General features: G+C 41.2%; 1 protein-coding gene across 1 annotated transcript in view; it reads right to left on the reverse strand.

The window, feature by feature from the left end:
* TTC6 (tetratricopeptide repeat domain 6) overlaps window positions 1-21,028 on the reverse strand; it is a 153,174-nt gene that overhangs the window by 116,545 nt on the left and 15,601 nt on the right. Inside the window, exons 4-7 of the mRNA XM_065403290.1 lie at window positions 17,855-18,000; window positions 8,220-8,441; window positions 6,936-7,078; window positions 1,544-1,753 (exon numbers count right to left, since the gene is read on the reverse strand). Of these exons, the coding sequence (XP_065259362.1) occupies window positions 1,544-1,753; window positions 6,936-7,078; window positions 8,220-8,441; window positions 17,855-18,000 (721 nt within the window). The remainder of the gene's footprint in view (window positions 1-1,543; window positions 1,754-6,935; window positions 7,079-8,219; window positions 8,442-17,854; window positions 18,001-21,028) is intronic.

A 21,028-nucleotide genomic window follows, 5' to 3' on the forward strand; every position in this document is an offset into this window, starting at 1 on the left:
AGTCTATGAGTCTATAATAGTCTCTCTAATTCCATACACAGTGGTAATATCACCTCCCTACATCTATGCAATATACATCCAAGGATAATGTTTGCTGTCTTTGCCAGTGTATTCCTGTGGAGTTCATGTCCAGTTGATTATCTACCATGACTATTAAATCCCTTTCAGAGTTATTGCTTTCCAAAATATAGTCCCCCGTCCTGCAAGCATGACCTATATTCTTTATTCCTAGCAGTATAACCTTACATGTGCCTGTATTTTTAAAGATGCATGTTGTTCAAGTGAGCCCAGCTTAGAAAGCAATCCAGATTGCTGTGTAGAACTGACCTGTCGTCATTATTTACCATTCTAACAAATGTTTGAGTCATTTGCAAACTTATCAGAAATGATCTTATATTTTTGTAAGTCTGACTGGATCTGGGGATATAAACAGCCCATAAGAAGGAAACAACCAGTCTGAAAATTGTGAAGGAATATCTGAAAGTATTAGATGTGCAATCCTAAATCTCCTGAGCATCAACAGAACACAGTAAGTCAAAAATAAATACAGCAAAAATGTAACTAAAATAATCACTACACAATGAAGGTGAAAGATAATTCTCATTTATATTTAACTTTTTTTCAGTTAAGAGAAAGGAACTGCAAAAACCTGTATGAAAATCAGAAAGAGATTTAGGAACTAATCTGAATGACACTGGAAAGACATAAATTAGTGTTGTGACAACACTACAAAACATGAGTAGGCGGACAACAAAGCAGAGTACTGTTAACGTTTCATCACTGTTCCTTGTAAAACAAATTACCTGGTGACAGATCATCCTGTTATTTGGTATGTTGTACTATCATTGTTAACTTGGATTTTTTTTAAATATTTTACATAACAGTCACTTCATTTTAAATAAATTACTCACAAATTAAAGGTTAAAATCCTGCAACACATTCTCCCATGAGTAGCCCTTATTCATGTAAGTAATCCTGTTGAATCTGTGCTTAACTTTATGTACATGCTTAAAGGTAGACAGAAATGTAAGTGCTTCCAGAATCAGGACTTGTGTGAGTAAGGTCTTCTGTGAGTTAGGATTTGTGGGACTGAGCTTTAAAGTCCAAATTCGTATAGGCATGCTTAACTTGACTCCCTTAAGTAGTCCTATTGACAACAATGGGACTGCTCAAGTTTGTAAATTTAAGCACGAGCATAAGCATTTACAAGACTGAGGCCAAATCTGCGAAATATTCACTGAAAAAACAACTAAAAATTGATTTGTTTTAATAAGTCAAATGCAAAACAATATCTTTAATGTTCTGAGCAATATGAATTCTAGGTGTTTGTGGTTTAAAGATTAATATAAACAAGAATATTAAAATATGTCTATAGTACCAGCCTAATACAGAATCTATTAAGACATTTTGTTTCCAGAACATTTCTTTAATAATAAAATATTAAAATAATGAAGCCTTCAGAAAAGTTATTCTTTAACTAATATTCATTTAAACTAAATTATAATTACAAAGATAAAACTGAAAACAGATTATAGAGTCATACCTATTTCTTTCTATTTGTTCTTCAAAAGTAATATTTTCTGAGCAGAGTGATGCTTCCTCCTGGTGGTCCAGATCCTCTGCTGTAAATAAAAAATAATGCCCTTTTCTGTCGAAAGTATGATATACTCTTGAAGCCAGCTGTAGATCAGCAGGCAATGCATAACTAGGAGAAGCAGTACACAGGTGATGAATAACTGGATAATGTTGACCTCTGGGGGACAAAAACATAAAAATCAACTATTTTAGCATTTTCACTGACTTCTGACATCTAGATTTCACATACACGGATTACTCTACTACTGCATTAGAATCACACAGACTGTATTTAAAGTTTTAATACCTATAATTAGTAGAAATTATTGTACAGTTAACAGAAAAGAAGATGCTAAAATCCTTGACAATAGCTCTAAAATAGAAATTAATTACATAGGACAAAGTCTGACTCTCCTGATTCAAGCACAACTTTCATGAGCTTCATTGAGAGTTTCACTTGTGTAAGTACTTAGGATCAGACCCCTAAATTGTACACATATGTAAATATGCTGAAACTTTACACAAACTCATGAGTAAGACTATGGGTGTGTGTACCCAGGGTGGGTAGACAAACACATGCTAGTTCTGCTGGAGCTAGAGTGCTAAAAATAGCAGTGTAGCTGGGAGTAGTATGAACAGCAACTTGGGCTAGCCACCCAAGTATGTAACCAAGGAGTCAGGTGGGTTTGTCCTCAGGCAGCTAGCCCAAGCTGCTACCCATTCTACCCTCAGCCACACTACTATCTTGAGCAGAGCGAGTGTGTATCTGTCTACCTGGGAAGCACGCTCCCAGCTGCAGTATAGATGAACCCTAACTCTTTTGACAGAGTTCCTTGAAAATAATGTTTATAACGTTTTGCAGTTAATTATGTTAATGAGGTGCTATCTTCACTTGAACATTTTCCTAACTTCTTTCAGTTCATAAATCCAAAATAGTCTGGCACATAAACTACACATTCATTTTCATCTGTTAAAAGCAACAGAGTCTCCTGTGGCACCTTTCAGATGTATTGGAGCATAAGCTTTCATGGGTGAATGACGAAGTGGGTATTCACCCACGAAAGCTTATGCTCCAATACATCTGTTAGTCTTAAAGGTGCCACAGGACTCTCTGTTGCTTTTTACAGATCCAGACTAACACGGCTACCTCTGATACTTGATTTTCATCTGTTGGCTTTGTAAGACCTGATGCCGTTGATTAACTTTGGAAAGTTAAAATTATTTACTTCCACCATTTAAGATCCTGATCCAAAACCCCTTGAAGTCAATGAGACTCTTTCTACTAACTTAACTGGCAATGTGTCAGGACCTAAAAGACATTTCCATCCATTTTATGGGTTCCACAGAGTTAATAAATGTTCAGGATGCAGACAGCTATGATGCAGGGGGGCTGGCAGGCAGGAAACCTCCTGGGGAGAATGAGGATGGTCTGGGAAGTAAAGAGGATCCAAGTGATGATGCAGAGACTCCCACGTATCCACGTTACATGCACCCCATCATCTTCCAGATGCAACGAAGCCATCACCATGAAGAAAGAAAATGGGTAGCAGAGACCCATGAGGGGGTTAATAGGGAAGAGGCATTTGGTCAGAGAGTGAGTGAGAGAAAGGGTGGATTTTAGAGAGGGTGGATTTTTAGAAAGAAGCAGAATCCATCCCTGTGCAGGTTACAAATTCTACCAAAGGTCCTTTCACTGAATTGTTCTTACATATATTGTTTTTTTGTTTTCGTTTTAGGATCTAAGGAAATTAACAGGCAAACACAATTATTAAGTATTTAGAAACTTAATTCCAGATTATCAATTACTTAAGGGAAACATCTGTATGAAAATGCTGGAAATTCAAAGTTAAAGTTACACTGAGTAACTTTCTTGATACCTCACAGGGCTACTCCTGGCGTCATGAAGCTTACACATCACCCTCTTGCTCAGGGCTGTGCCTACCTCCACAAACTAGAATATAATGTTTTTTATTTTATGAAGGGGAAAAGCAGCACTAATGACAACAATGAAATCAGAAAAATACAGAGGTTAGTATAACCCAGAGCCATATTTGTCATGTTCTAAAATAATATTTTATATTTATGTTATAAAAATATTACAAAAAGAATTAAAGCAAAGAGAAAAGATAAAGAAGCCATAGAAAATGAAGACAAGGTGATATGCATAACATATAACACCACTCAGAAGAAAATAATACAACTCAAGAACCAGAAAATTGTTATCATACAGTCCAGCAATGACATCAATGGATTTTAAAGAAAACTGCAACACCCACTTTGTCAATATCTGAAAAACCTTAAACTACAGTTTAATTTTTATTTGGGAATATACTTCAATATGTTTTAATTAATTGTTATATGAAAGAGAAACCACTTCTGGTGGGAAACCAAACTATTTATGTCTATTCTATGCAAAAAGGTTAGGTTTAACTAAAGAAGTGTTTTTTAAAATGATTTAGTTAAATTAATGCAAAACCTTGTGTGGACACTCTTTTTCATTTTAAATCTGGTTCATACTGATTTAGCATGTGTCAGTAAACGTACAGGCACAAGTTAAACAAATATAAATATTTTTCAGCCAACACCCACAAAAGCGTTTGGACCAGTTTAACTAAAATAATTTAAAAACTGAATTTAGTTAAACAAGTGCAACTTTTGTGGTGTAGACAAGGCCTTAGTTCCCTCAACAATGCAAAATGCAACAATGCAAAATTTCACCACATCCTACAACCCAAGCAAAAGCTCACTGAACTCAGTAGGACCTTTTCCTGCATAAAGAGTACAGGATCAAGCCTTTGGGATAAAATTTAAAAGGATAAAAAAGAAAGGAGTATCCATGAAAGAAGGGGATTCACAGGCATGGCACACATGAGATGAATGGGCTAGTCTGGATTAAAGGATACCCCCTGGAAACCCAAGCAGTGGAGGGGACATTTTCAGGACAAGATTTCATAAGTTTTGCAGTATAGTAGGATTGAAAGCAGAGTCAGCTTAGATTCAGGAGAGTGAAATTGCAGACCAATATTTTAATGAGAAGCTTACACAGTGGTTTATTTTAGAGAAGAGAAGAAAGATTTCACACGGTATTTCTAAAAGGGGGAAATATTGTATATACTCCATAAATTTATGCAATAGCCTGGCTTATTTAAATCCATGCACTAAAACTACATTTTCCCCACAGTACAATTCACCTACAAATTAAAAAAATAACAGAGATAAGACTTCTAAGGGCAAAGAGTTTCTTAAATTTTCTTTAAAATATAATAGTTTCAGTAATTTCTGTAAATAAAGAAAAATGAAATAACTGAAAATTTGTCCCAGAACATTGATCAGAAATTCTCGTTTACTTATTTAAAATAGATAAAAACAGTCTGAGTATAAATTTAATTGGGTCATGTTCTTACTCTTCTAGTACAGAAGTTTATCATTTCCCTAGATGGACAAGCTGGAAGTATAAGCAATAAAAACTAAAATATTTGGGGCATGTTGCAGGTAAAGGTGTGTTTTTACAGCACACAGTCTCCCTTAAGAAGACTATTTATCATTCTTTGAAAAAGAGGACATGAAAAAACAATACTATGTGTGTGGCCTACATTACCTTCATCTAATGCACTAAATAAAGTTTTGTTAGAAAATCATGCAGTTTCTGCACCATTGATAATCTGACAATAACTATTTATTGAAGGTAAAATACTCATTGTCTGCAGTCACTATTTGTTTTAATATATAATCTTGCTAACCAAATGATCTTTAAGCCATGTAGATAAGCAATGGCATGCAGAGGGTCACTTAAATGCCAATTTGACTGTTTCATAAACTTAGGCATTCTTTTCCCATGAGTCTAGTCTCAGCTACTTAATTGAAAGTAATATCCATTTACAAACTTTAGGCCTGCCATAAAAAGGCTCTCTTCTGTGTCCAGCAAACCTTTCAGGGCCCTAAGCCCAACAAAAGCTAATAATTAAAGCCTTTTTTTTTCACCTCAATAAAGAGTGAAGTGGAGGCGCAACTTAAGGTACACCAAAACCAATCTGGCCATAAAGATCTAATTGACAGGGAAGACTGTAAAACCAGAGAATCTCACTTGTCATGAAGTGAATAGGATCAGACAAATTAGTGTACAAACTGTACTTCTTTCTATACCTGCACACATGCTACAGAACGACATATGCCACCTATGACAACAACAGGATAAATAGGAGCTGTCCTCAAATTACAGCTCTTCAACTAAAAACTGCTGAATAGAGCTGTGCGAACATCTGATTTTTTGGTTCGGTAGCTGAACCAAAAAAAAACAAAATTTTTTTTTTGTTTTGAGTCAACCCAAAACAAAAAAATTGTGGTGAATCAAAAAAGTCTACAAAATTTAGTTTTGGGTTGATAGAAATGTTTCATTTGACCCAAAATAAATCATTTCATTTTGCTTGAGGGTGGTGGATTTTTTCTGCCTTTTTAAAATAATTAAAATGCAAGTAAAATCTGAAATGAAAAATAATTTCCAATCAAAATATGAAGATGTGTTTCATTTCAAAAATATTGAAACAAAACATTTAGTCTTTTTCTGAATTTGTGTTTAATATGGCAAACTTGACATGAATTAAAGAAAGTTTCAGTCAACCTGAATCTACATTTTTTAACTAAAAATATTTCATCCAAAAAATGTCACCTGCCTCTACTGCTGAATCTGAAATAATAAGCACTGACTGTAATACAAATACAAGTCAATGAATTCTTAGTACATAAGTAAAGAAGATGGCTTAAATCTGGAATTGTTTACATTACATTTGTGGTATTTTCCATTGTTTGTTTTTTAGTATTTTAATTAGATTATGCTTGGGATTGTATGGACCAAGTTCTACCCCAGCATAAGTGCCTCCAACTCCTGCTGAGTCAATGCCAGGGCTGAGTTTGGCCCTGTGTTTAAAAAGTTGTAACTGAAAACTACACCTCTACCCCGATATAACGCTGTCCTCGGGAGCCAAAAAATCTTACCGCGTTATAGGTGAAACCGTGTTATATTGAACTTGCTTTGATCCGCCAGAGCGCGCAGCCCCACCCCCCCGAAGCACTGCTTTACCGCGTTATATCCGAATTCGTGTTATATCGGGTCACGTTATATCGGGGTAGAGGTGTATTTTAAGGAGATAAACAGCAAATTCAAACTACAGTTGATTCTGAGCTACAAAGTTTGGATCTGATCTTCCCCAAAGTTCTGGGTGTTCAGATCCAGGGTTTAGAAAATGGCCCTATGCCTACTTTAAACATGTACCATACTCATTTTTTCCAACAGTGTTTAAAATAACTGCAAAAATATTTTCCATAATATTCACTTCATAACAATGAAATGTTCTAAAAGGTACTTGATCTCTGGAGTCCATGTGGACAGCGAAGACAGTGATTGCTGTTGCTGGAGATCTTCTTCTGATAGCTTTTGCTGAACTTCAAATGGTTTAGCCTTTATGATTGCTTCTCCTTTCACCTGTAGTATGTCTGAGGATACAGCCTAAAAAGCAATAAAACTGAAGGGTAAAAACAATGTTATAAGAAACTAAATATTATATGCATTTTTTTTATCCATGTTGAAGTACTCTGAACTCTGGCAATTGTACACTTCAGAGCAAACCATAGCAGACAGTTAAGGTTGCTATAAATTAGAGTAGCCATAGTGACTGCTGTAACTTACTCCATTTGTTACATCAGCTCCAGGGGAAATCCAGAATCTGGGAGGCACAAATTTGCCATGCTCCTCCCCAGGCTTTACTTTATGAGGGTATATCTACACAGAGGGCTGGTCTACACTACACAGTTAGGTCAACATAAGCTGCCTTATGTCAGTGTCTTCACTACAGCCTTCCTCCCACCAATGTAAGTGCCCTACTACACTGACTCCACCTTCACGAAAGGCTTAAGACTTATGTCGGTCTACTTAGGGCGACGCAGTGTCTGTGTAGACACTGCATTCCTTACATCAGCTATCTTGACAATTTCACGGTGGGGAACGGGGAGGAGAGAAACCCCAGGCAGCTTCCCTCCCGCTCCTGGCGAGAAATGAAGGGACAAGAAACTCCAGGTGGTTTCCCCAGCTCCCTGCCAGGAACAGAGAGTAGGGGTGGGGGGGAGGGAGCCTGCCAGGAGCCCAGGAGCCTGTGGGGCAGCCAGGCTCCTGTCAGGCTCTCAGCTCTGCACACTGCCCCTCTTAGGTTAGTGGAAGCGCTCCTGGGAGGACATGCACCACCAACCCAAGGAGGGTAGTGTGGACATGCACCACCACAGTAATTACACAGTCAACCTAATATAGGTTTGTAGCACAGACATACTCTGAGATTGGAAGTGTGCTTCCCGACATGGGTAGACAAACATGCTAGCTCTGCTTGAGGTAGCGCACTACAAACAGCGGAGTATCTGGGGATTACATAGAATACGTATCTAAGAGGTCCAGGAAGGTCTGTACTCAATAGTCTGTCCCCAGATGCCTCAGCTATGCTGGCTATGCTGCTATTTTCAGCACAATAGCTCAAGCAGAACGAGCACATGCCAGTCTACCCACGTGGGAAGCAAGCTCCCAGCTGCAGTGTAGACATAACCAGAGAGGCACAACACAATCCACCTCTAAGACTATAATTAAGCAGATATACAAATGTTACCTCTAAAGGCAATGTTACAGTTGTCTGTGATTCTTGTTTTCTCTCTTCATCCTCTGAAATTTTAGGCACTGGAAAAACTGGTTCATATAAGGGTGAAATGTCTGAAGAAGAGAACTTTAATTTATATTCCTCAGTTTCTACAGAATTAGGCATATCCTCTGAAAGTGGATGTGAAGTTCCTGGTGCCTGAAAAGGAGTTGTTCCACTAAGTGATTCTTTGGTCTAAGAGAGGAAAACAGTTAAAATTTTATTTTTTGTAGACATGACATGTTAATACTTCTAATATGACTTTTCTGAAATATACAATGTAAACACAAAATCATCAAAAGATCATTAAAATCCTAAAATTAATTTTCAGAACAGTTCAAGGTATTTTAGCCATGAACATACCTATGATATCATGATGATTTTTTATGTACACAAGAAGGGAATTGGCGGGTTTAGGCTAAAAGTTCACGACTTCTCAGGAGTCTTCTTTTAGAGAGCTAGATCCTTCAGAACAATTATTTTAAGAATCCATGTTCTTGTGCTCTTTTCCCATTGCCCCTCACTATATGCTGACAGCAGAAGAAAAGTTGCAAAAGTCCTTACTAAAGCATTGATTAATGGTACTACAGACAATGAGGATTCTACTAAACTTCACTTAGATGCTTGCCCATGAAACGGTGGAGAGTGTAGAGAGGTAGTAGAGTCAAGAAACTGAAGAATGAAAGGAAAGAGGTAGCTAGTAAAACAGAGAAGAGAGGAACAATATCAAAATGGAGGAGGGGAAGAAAAAGACTCAAAAACCTTACTAAGGATCCAAAAACTCATCTCCTCACTTACATCCCTAGGACTTTCACAGGTGATCTTTGGTTCAGTCCTCACAGCCAGTTACCCCTGGGACCTGATCTTTGGCCTAGATGTCAAGATAGAAGACATAACAACCCAGTCACTGTCTTGGACAGACCATCACCTCATTAAAGTACTGGTCAGAGATCTTCCAGTGCCCAGGCAACCAGAAAGACCAATTATCCTGATTCAACCATGGATTCCAACAAATTACAAAGCCTGCTAAAGGATGACAGCACTCCAGCCATAAGATCAGGAGCTGAGGACCTGGTGAATCATTACCATTCTACACTAGCCTCAACAACTGACATGTCTGCCTGCAAATGGCACCTTTCTTCCCATCACTCACAGATCTCCTTGGTTTTCTGAGACCCTGCACCAGCTGAAGAGAGAAGAGCAGAAACTCGAGTGCTAATGGTGGGGGAGAAAGGCTCATTCTGACAAGATGAAACGCAATAATTCCTCAAAGCTGAGGCTGTATAACAAGCCAAAAGAACTTTTCTTTCAGCCTGCACTGAGGCTGCCAAATGCCACCCCAAGGAGCTATCAAGGGTGGTAAAGTGTTTTATCAATCCTGAATGCCCACAACCTGCATTAGAGCTGGGCATCAAGCACCACAAAGAGCTATCATCTTGCTTCTCTGAAAAGATTAGACAAATTCAGGAAGCCTTCTCAAACAGCCTGGATCCATGCTGCCTATACCCACTATCCAACAGCCCACCTGCATTCCCAGAGTTCAGAACATTCCCTCATCAAGAAGTTCTGGACACCCTAAAGGAGTCTCAACCCAAAACTTGGGAATCTGATCCATGCCCTTCCTGGCTTCTGAAAGAGAATCATAAACAACCGTTACCACTCCTGACTGAAATAGATAATCATCATTCAGAGAAGATATAAGAATGGCCATACTGAGTCCAACAAATTGTCCATCTAGCCCAGTATCCTGTCTTCCAACAGTGACCAGATGCTTCACAGGGAATGAAGAGAACAGAGCAATTTATCAAGAGATCCATCCCATCGTCCAGTCCCAGCTTCTGGCAGTTGGAGATTTAGGAACACTCAGAGCATGGGGTTGCATCCCTGAACATCTTGGCTAAAAGTCATTGATGGACCTATCCTCCAGGAACTTATCTAATTCTTTTTTGAACCCAGTTATACTTTTGGCCTTCACAACATCCCCTGGCAATGAGTTCCACGGGTTGACTGTGTGTTGTGTGAAAAAATACTTCCTTATACTAGTTGTAAACCTGCTGCCTATTAATTTCATTGGGTGACCCCTGGTTTTTGTGGTATGGGAAGGGATAAATAACACTTCCCTGTTCACTTTCTCCACACCATTCATGATTTTAGAGACCTCTATCATATCTCCCCTTACTAGTCTCTTTTCTAAGCATAACAGTGCCAGTCTTTTTAATCTCCCCTCATAAAGAAGCTCTTCCATACCCTTAATCATTTTTGTTGCCCTTTTCTGTACTTTTTACTTTACCAAGGGCTCTGTTCCTCTCCCTCACCCCATAGCAGGGCCCCCCATTCTCTGCACCATGCCAAGGGTACAGTCCCTCTCCCGCCATTTCCCCCTTCCCTCACACCAAGGTCCCCTCTTATCTGCACTGTGCTAAGGGCTTTGTGTCTCTCTCGTCCCTCTGCCCCCAAAGTACCTTTCATTCCCCTAGATTGGGAAGAGTGGATGCCAGGAGGGGCTCTCTCCCCACACCTGGTACAGGCTTTGAGGGGGCAGGACATTACAAAGCAAGGAAGAAAGATTTCTCTCTCCTCTCTCTCTGGCTTCCCCTACTGGCTGAATACCTGCTCAACAGCTCCAACCAGAGAGAGTAATTGTTTCTCTTTTGTCATTCAGGGTGTCAACATGTTGAACTCTATTGGGAGAATGATCAGAGGTATTGTTATGCTGCAAAGTATTAAACAGACGATAGCAACTCCAAGTGACCCCCATTTTTCTTTTTCTTTTTTCAATGTTCCCATTGCACCCAGAATCACCAGGGATTCTGGCCACAGATGCCTAGAACATGCCCCGAAATTTGGGAAATGATCAGGTTTGGAATTCAAAAGTTATTGTGTCACAGACAGACAGAGAAATGTCATCAAATTGAATATAATGCCTTCACAAGCGCAAGCAAAAATGGGTACCAGTTATATGGGCCTTTGGGCCAAGGCCCCACCAATATCCTGGGGGTGGATTAGAGCTGACACCACTTAGAGGGAAAAGGCCCATACCAGAGCTCAAGTTGTGCCAGAACACTGTGTAACAGCGTTCCAGCACTTTTTGGGGGGAACCAGAAAATAGTCTGGTACTTCTGACTCAGCTCACTGCTCCAGAAGTAGAGATGGTGGCTCATTTAATGAGCTGCCCTCACTCATAAGAACATAAGAGCTGGTCAGACCAAAGGTCCATCTAGCCCAGTATCCTGTCTTCTGACAGTGGCCAGTGCTAGGTGCCCCAGAGGGAATGAACAGAATAGGTAATCATCAAATGATCCATCCACTGTCGCCCATTCCCAGTTTCTGGCAAACAGAGTCTAGGGACATCATCCCTACCCATTCTGGCTAATAGCCATCGATGGACCTATACTCCATGAATTTATCTAGTTCTTTTTTGAACCCTGTTATAGTCTTGGCCTTCACACCACCCTCAAGCAAAGAGTTCCACAGGTTGACTGTGCGTTGTGTGAAGAAATACTTTCTTTTGTTTGTTTTAAACCTGCTGTCTATTAATTTCAGTGGGTGACCCCTAGTTCTTGTGTTATGAGAAGGAGTAAATAAAACTTCCTTACTTACTTTCTCCATACCAATCATGATTTTATAAACCTCTATCATATTCACCCCTCATCGTCTCTTTTCCAAGCTGAAAAGTCCCAATCTTATTAATCTCTCCTCATACGGAAGCCATTTCATACCCCTAATCATTCCTGAACCTTTTCCAAATCCAATATATCTATTTTGAGATGGGGCACAGTATTCAAGATGTAGGCGTACCATGGATTTATATAGAGGCAATATGATATTTTCTGTCTTATTATCTATCCCTTTCTTAATGATTCCCAACATTCTATTCGCTTTTTTGACTGCCGCTGCACATTGAGTGGATTTTTCAGAGAACTATCCACAATGACTCCAAGATCTCTTTCTTGAGTGGTAACAGTTAAATTACACCCCATCATTTTATATGTATCGTTGGGTTATGTTTTCCAATGTGCATTACTTTGCATTTATCAACATTAAATTTCATCTGCCATTTTGTTGCCCAGTCACCCAGTTTTGTGACCCTTCATTTGTAGCTCTTCACAGTCTTCTTTGAACTTAACTATCTTGAGTAGTTTTGTATCATCTGCCAATTTGATACAGCTGTCTACAGCTTCTTCCAGATCATTTACGAATAAGTTGAATAGTACAGTGGTCCCAGTACAGACCCCTGGGGGCACCACTATTTACCTCTCTCCATTCTAAAAACTGACCATTTATTCCTACCCTTTGCTTCCTATCTTTTACCAGTTATCGATCCATGAGAGGACCTTCCCTCTTATCCCATGACAGCTTATTTTGCTTAAAAGCCTTTGGTGAGGGACCTTGTCAAAGGCTTTCTGAAAATCTAAGTACACTATATCCCCTGGATCCCCCTTGTCGACATGCTTGTTGACCCCCTCAAAGAATTCTAGTAGATTAGTGAGTCATGATTTCCCATTACAAAAAACATGTTTACTCTTCCCCAACAAATTATGTTCATCTGTGTCTCACAATTCTGTTCTTTACTATAGTTTCAACCAGCTTGTCCAGTACTGAAGTCAGGCTTACTGGCCTGTAATTGCTGAGTAGGGAGCCAAATCCTGGGGATGCCCCTGGGTTGTCCTGGAGACTGCCCAGGTGACTGAGCTGCCATCTCTCCTTCCAGAGCGGGAAGCCAGGTCTGGGGGCCCCCCAGGGGTCTTCCCAGGTTACCAAGCCACCATCCTTCCACTTAGGAAGGAACAATCAGTTGTACACATACAAAATGGGAAATGACTGCCTAGGAAGGAGTACTCTGGAGAGGGATCTAGGGGTCATAGTGGACCACAAGCTAAATAGGAGTCAAAAGTGTAACACTGTTGCAAAAAAAGCAAACGTTATTCTGGGCTGTATTAGCAGCAGTGGTGTACGCAAGACACGAGAAGTAATTCTTCCACTTTATTCTGCACTGATTAGGCCTCAGCTGGACTACTGTATCCAGTTCTGGGTGCCACTTTTCAGGAAAGATGTGGACAAATTAGAGAAAATCCAGAGAAGAGCAACACAAATGATTAAAGGTCTAGAAAAAATGACCTCTGAGGGAAAACTGAAAAAATTGGGTTTGTTTAGTCTGGAGAAGAGAAGACTGAGGGGGGACATGATACCAGTTTTCAAGTACATACAAGGTTGTTACAAGGAGGACAGAGAAAAAAATTGTTCTCTTTAACATCTGAGATTAAGACAAGAAACAATGGTCTTAAATTGCAGCAAGAGCAGTTTAGGTTGGACATTAGGAAAAACTTTCTAAATGTCATGGTGGTTAAGCACTGGAATAAATTGCCTACGGAGGTTGTCATTGGAGATTTTTAAGAGCAAGTTAGACAATAACCTGTCAGGGATGGTCTAGATAATACTAACTCCTGCCTTGAATGCAGGGGACTGGACTAGAAGACCTCTCAAGTCCCTTCCAGTCCTACGATTCTATGACCTCTCCTTTTTTAGCTTGAGATGTATTTTGTGCTGAGACTGGAAAATTTCTAACAATAACTTCCTTTCTGCTAGGAGCATCTCCCACAATTCTGAACATTTGGGCTAAAATAGTCTCTCTGCAGCTCACAGAGGTGGATCGGTGTTTTGGCGCCACATGGTCTGACCACACCCACTCTGCTCCCACATGCTGCCAGATGAGTTATTCCCATGCTGTAAAACTTGCATAACACCATTATTAACAAATATTCCAGAGATAAGTAAATAACTATGTACATTAGAACAAGGAAGACTGTCATATGGTAATGGTTCCACCTAATATCTGGCCCTTTGTTCATGAGCCATCCAGGGTGGATAGAACTGTGGGAGACGCTACTAGCAGAAAGGAAATTATCAATAAGAAATTTTCCATTCTGAAGCCCAGCGTCTCCCACAATTCTCGATGACTGGTAAGTAGCGAGCAGTGAACAAATATAGGAAGGGTTATGAGACAAAAGTTTGGTAGGAAAGAAGTATCCCCTTTTTTATGAGGTCATGCAAAAGTTTGTATTATTTATGGGCTTCTTCCTGCAGCGTCTTCCTGCCAAAGAAGACCTTCTGTAGAAGACAGAAGGTCCACCTTTATGTGAATAATAAAGTTGTTAGCTGTAGACAAAGTGGCTGCTTTGCAAATTTCTGAAGTGCACACACCTGTTTGTTCTGCCCATGATGCTCCTAATGATCTCGTGTAGCGTGCCTTGATACCTTGCAAGACAGGAACCTCTGATTTGAAGGATTCCACAATACATAGTTGAATCCACATAGCAATGGAGGGCTTGGAATTTCGCATGAAAGGGCACAAATAGGGAACCTGATCCTCTCATGGATTCTGCTGCCTGAGATGGATTTTTCAACACTCATCTGATATTTAAGGTATGCCATGCCTTTTCAATTGTATCTTGTGGGTTTGGACATAATTAAGGAAGCACAACCACTTTGGAAGTGTGTAAGGAGAAATTTATCTTAGGAAGAAAGGATTCTGGTATTCTGAGCACCAGCTTGTCCTCATGGAACAAGCAGTAAGGCTCCTGTATAGATAAGGCTGCCAGCTCTTACACATGCCTCGTGAATGTGACAGCTACTAGGAAGCAAGTTTTAATGGATTTTTAAAAAAGGCTAACACTGGAAGGGATACCTTGGCTAGGCCCTCAAAACTAGTGGAAGGTCCCATTTTGGGAAGAGTGGCCTAACTAATCGGGGAGGAATAGCTCAGTGGTTTGAGCGTTGGCCTGCTAAACCCAGGGTTGTGAGTTCAATCTTTGAGGAGGCCATTTAGGGATCTGGGGCAAAAATCTGTCTGGGGATTAGTCCTGCTTTGAGCAGGGGGTTGGACTAGATGACCTCCTGAGGTCCCTTCCAACCCTGATAGTCTATGATTCTATGACTGCCAGTGCTCAAAGGAATCTGGCTACCTGTGGATTGTCTTGCCAGGGAGCCCAAGGATCCTGCAAATAGTATGCTACTAAGAGCAGACAGCTGATGTGCACTGGTACTGGGCTAATCTGTCTACAGCTTCTTGTAGAAAGTCCAAAACAGATGGAATTCCTGATTTTCTGGGATTTGCATTGTGCTCTTGGCACCAGTTGATGACTCTGGACCAGATAGAAGAGTACACTTTTAGTGTTGATACCCTCCTAGATTAAAGCAATATCTTAGTAACAGTGAAGGACAGACCAAGACCTTTTAGTACTTCCCTTTCAATAGCCAGGCTATTAGGTGAGCTGTTTCAGATCCAGATGAAGGAGAGGACCGACCTTGCAAGAAAATGTCCGGTCTCCATTGAACCTGGAGTGGGAGCTTTCATGTCAGCTCTATCAGGTCTTAGAACCACGGTCTCCTCAGCTAATGAGGAATTATCAGTATTACCATCTCCTATGCTCATTTTATTTTCTAGACCACCTTCCGCACTAGAGGAAAGGGTAAAACACATAAAATAGGCCCTGTGGCCAACTGTCATATAAGGCACTGTTCCCATGGCTCCGGCGTCTGCCTTGTACGTGAAATATTTTGGCCTCTTTTTCTGAACAGGTCAGTTGAAGGGAGGCCAAACACCTGAACAATGAGATAGAAAAATTGATTCAGGCACCACTCAGAGTTGTTGACCCTACACCTGCTGAGCCAGTCTGCTTTTTGGTTCAGGACCCCTACAATATGGATAGCTCTGAGGAAAAGGAGAAACTGTTCTGCCCACCTCATTATTTCTATTGCTTCTGCGTGTAGTGTCAGATTCTTTGTTCCCTTTTGACTGTTTAAATACATGACAGTAGTTGTATTGTCTGATTGAGCCAGAATGTAGTTCCCCTTAAGGGTGGCTAGAACCTTTTCAGTGCTAGCTTGACCTCTCTCAGCTCTAGGAAGTTTATCCTGTGAGACTTTTCCTCTTCCCTTCAAAGGCCAAGGATCTCCAAGTAAGCTCCCCAGCTCTCCACGCTAGCATTGGTTGTGAAGACTAAAAGATCTGGAAGGTAGATCAGCATGCCTTTACAGACCTTGTCATGGTCTGATCACCACTGTAAGAGTTGAACATCTATGTTGGGACCCATACTTGATCTTTCATGGGTTCTGTAGAGTGGTCCCAGACCTTTAGTATGAAGGCTTTTGATGTGTGACTGCCCATGGAGCAATCCCTATGCATAACAGTCCTAGCACTTGGAGATATAGTTCTATGGCGGGCCTCCTGCGAATCTGGAGCAAGAAAATAAATTCCTGGGTGGAACCAGAGAACTTTTCTTGGCACTGATGATGAAGCCATGCACCTGGAGGCAATTCAACATCCAACGTGGGGGCCTGTGCACTGCTGACTGTGATGGAGCTCTGATCAGATGTCATCCAGAAAGGGGTACAGGTGAGTTCCTTGCAACCTGAGTCTGGCTATTATCACCACTAATATCTTTATCAAAATCCTGGAGGCCAAGGACAGTACTGATGTCTCCTGACATAGGTGAATCTCAGAAGGCTGTAGTGGCATGGTGTGATTGGAATATGGAGATATGCACTGTTAGATCTACTGAAGTCAAGAAGTCTCCTCCCCTTACCATAGGTATGGGGGGGGGGGAGGTAGCACCATAGATGCCAGTATGAACATCCAAAACTTTCATATTTTTCATCCACTAATTGAGCCTTTTGAGGTGAGCTCTGATACCCCCCATGTATTTCTGTACAATGAAGAAGATGGAGTAGAACCCAGAGAACTTTTCTTCTGAGGGAACACTCTCTATTAGTCCGATATCCAGAAGATGAGATATTTAATTCTGGATCAGATTGTATTATATGGCATCGTTGTAGCTGGATGAAGAATGCATGGGGTGGAGCCTGTAACTCGGGGAGCATCCCTGGTTCACTATTTCCCTGGCCCACTTTTCTGTGGTCAATGAAAAATTCCTCTATGAAATGGGAAAACCTGCCCCATAGCGTCTGTTCTGGGCGGAGGCCTATGCGATTTTGTCATAAAGTGGATTTTTCTGGAGGGCTGAGGTCCCTCTGGATTTCCCTCCAAGACCTCGATTCCACTATTTTCCATTGGGGAATCTATTGTCCTCACAGAGATACCAGCAAAGGGACAAGGAGAGAAAGGAGTGCCTCCCGCTGAAGACTGGTCTATAGTCTCTCCTGAGGGCCGTTAGTGGGGAAGGGAGAGACTGTTTGGATATTGTTGTGTCGTCAGCCACCACCTTTTCCAGCTTTTCTCCAAAATGGAGGGAGCCTGTAAACTTGTCCAAGCATAGGACCTGTTTAAAGTGAGCATCCACCTTCAAGGGACAAAGCCATAGGTGTGCCCAGCTAGTGAGCTGGAAGCCACGGATCATGCTGAGCACCTCATGGCATCCATTGATGCGTCAGCTGCGAATACTGTTGCTAGGGAGACTTTATTTAAAGTGGAGCCAAAGTCAGGGTGATCTCTGCCCTTAAAGCTTTGAGATCGTTCAGCCAGGAACAAGATGCTCCTGCAAAGCAGGTAGTTGCCATGGACACTCAGAGGAGGCTTCAAAGTCCTTTTGAAAGTGGTCTCCATCTTCGTATCTGTGGGGTCCATAAGGTAGAACTCCCCGAGGGAATACCATATCCCTGGCAAAGGATGCTTCAGCGGCATCCACCTTCAGTGTGTCTGCAATAGAGTCCTTTGGTTCTTGAATATTATATAGCCTGAGGTCACTCTTGTTAATGTGGTTGCCCTTATCAGGCTCGTTCCATTCATTCCTAAACACTTCATTGAAGGCAGAGTGAAGGGGTATTGCCATCTCAGGGGAAGTTTTTGAGGGGAGAAATTTACTCTGGGGCTTATTCACAGGAACCTGCTCAGGTTTCAGAGGCAGACAGCTCACCTTCCTCAGAGAAGGAGGTGTGACAGACCCAGACCAGTGGGGTACAGGAGTCTGGTAGAGGGCAAATATACTGGTCACTGGATGAGTAGTTTTCTGTTTCCTGAGTGACCAGAGCAGGGGCTGCACTAAAGTAATCAGGAACCTTCTAGAACCAGTTAAGGCAGGCAGGCTAATTAGGACACCTGGAGCCAATTAAGAAGAAGCTGCTAGAATCAATTAAGGCAGGCTAATCAGGGCAGCTGGGTTTTAAAAGGAGCTCACTTCAGTCTGTGGTGCAAGTGTGAGGAGCTGGGAGCAAGAGGCGCAAGGAGCTGAGAGTGAGAGGGTGTGCTGCTGGAGGACTGAGAAGCACAAGCGTTATCAGACACCAGGAGGAAGGTCCTATGGTGAGAATAAGGAAGGTGTTTGGAGGAGGCCATGGGGAAGTAGCCCAGGGAGTTGTAGCTGTCATGCAGCTGTTACAGGAGGCACTATAGACAGCTGCAGTCCACAGGGCCCTGGGCTGGAACCCGGAGTAGAGGGCAGGCCCGGGTTCCCCCCAAACCTCCCAATTGACCTGGACTGTGGGTTCTTCCAGAGGGGAAGGTCTCTGGGCTGTTCCCCAACCCACATGGTGAATCTCTGAGGCAAGAAAATCCGCCAATAAGCGCAGGACCCACCAAGATAGAGGAGGAACTTTGTCACAGAGGAGTGAAGGAGTAAGAGGAGTCAGGGAACCTATATCACCTGGATTTTTTGAACTTTTTCTTTCCCTTTTTAGATTTTTTTGAAACCTTTTTGTGCCCTTTGGGAGCACAGAAGCTCAGAAGCTCTGCTGCAGATTTACATAAGAACATAAGAACGGCCGTACCGGGTCAGACCAAAGGTCCATCTAGCCCAGTATCCTGTCTACCGACAGTGGCCAATGCCAGGTGCCCCAGAGGGAGTGGACCAACAGGCAATGATCAAGTGATCTCTCTCCTGCCATCCATCTCCATCCTCTGACAAACAGAGGCTAGGGACACCATTCCTTACCCATCCATTAATGGACTTAACCACCATGAATTTATCCAGTTCTCTTTTAAACGCTGTTATAGTCCTAGCCTTCACAACCTCCTCAGGTAAGGAGTTCCACAAGTTGACTGTGCGCTGCGTGAAGAAGAACTTCCTTGTATTTGTTTTAAACCTGCTGCCTATTAATTTCAATTGGTGATCCCTAGTTCTTGTATTATGGGAATAAGTACATAACTTTTCCTTATCCACTTTCTCCACATCACTCATGATTTTATATACCTCTATCATATCCCCCCTTAGTCTCCTCTTTTCCAAGCTGAAGAGTCCTAGCCTCTTTAATCTCTCCTCATATGGGACCCGTTCCAAACCCCTAATCATTTTAGTTGCCCTTTTCTGAACCTTTTCTAGTGCCAGTATATCTTTTTTTTTAGATGAGGAGACCACATCTGTACGCAGTATTCGAGATGTGGGCGTACCATCAATTTATATAAGGGCAATAATATATTCTCAGTCTTATTCTCTATCCCCTTTTTAATGATCCCTAACATCTTGTTTGCTTTTTTGACCGCCTCTGCACACTGCGCGGACATCTTCAGAGAACTATCCACAATGGCTCCAAGATCTTTTTCCTGACTTGTTGTAGCTAAATTAGCCCCCATCATATTGTATGTACAGTTGGGGTTATTTTTTCCAATGTGCATTACTTTACATTTATCCACATTAAATTTCATTTGCCATTTTGTTGCCCAATCACTTAGTTTTGTGAGATCTTTTTGAAGTTCATCACAGTCTGCTTTGGTCTTAACGATCTTGAGCAGTTTAGTATCATCTGCAAACTTTGCCACCTCACTGTTTACCCCTTTCTCCAGATCATTTATAAATAAGTTGAATAGGATTGGTCCAAGGACTGACCCTTGGGGAACACCACTAGTTACCCCTCTCCATTCTGAGAATTTACCATTAATCCCTACCCTTTGTTCCCGGTCATTTAACCAGTTCTCAATCCATGAAAGGACCTTCCCTTTTATCCCTTGACAACTTAATTTACGTAAGAGCCTTTGGTGAGGAACCTTGTCAAAGGCTTTCTGGAAATCTAAGTACACTATGTCCACTGGATCCCCCTTGTCCACATGTTTGTTGACCCCTTCAAAGAACTCTAATAGATTAGTAAGACACGATTTCACTTTACAGAAACCATGTTGACTATTGCTCAACAGTTTATGTTTTTCTATGTGTCTGACAATTTTATTCTTAACTATTGTTTCGACTAATTTGCCCGGTACCGACGTTAGACTTACCGGTCTGTAATTGCCGGGATCACCTCTAGAGCCCTTTTTAAATATTGGCGTTACATTAGCTAACTTCCAGTCATTGGGTACAGAAGCCGATTTAAAGGACAGATTACAAACCTTAGTTAATAGTTCTGCAACTTCACATTTGAGTTCTTTCAGAACTCTTGGGTGAATGCCATCTGGTCCCAGTGACTTGTTAAGTTTATCAATTAATTCCAAAACCTCCTCTAGTGACACTTCAATCTGTGACAGTTCCTCAGATTGGTCACCTACAAAAGCCGGCTCAGGTTTGGGAATCTCCCTAACATCCTCAGCTGTGAAGACTGAAGCAAAGAATCCATTTAGTTTCTCCGTAATGACTTTATCGTCTTTAAGCGCTCCTTTTGTATCTCAATCATCAAGGGGTCCCACTGGTTGTTTAGCAGGCTTCCTGCTTCTGATATATTTAAAAAACATTTTGTTATTACCTTTGGAGTTTTTGGCTAGCCGTTCTTCAAACTCCTCTTTGGCTTTTCTTATTACATTCTTGCACTTAATGTGGCAGTGTTTATGCTCCTTTCTATTTGCCTCACTAGGATTTGACTTCCACTTTTTAAAGGAAGTCTTTTTATCTCTCACTGCTTCT

The sequence above is a fragment of the Emys orbicularis genome, chromosome 4 (assembly GCF_028017835.1).
Source record: "Emys orbicularis isolate rEmyOrb1 chromosome 4, rEmyOrb1.hap1, whole genome shotgun sequence".
NCBI classification, from domain to species: Eukaryota; Metazoa; Chordata; order Testudines; family Emydidae; genus Emys; species Emys orbicularis.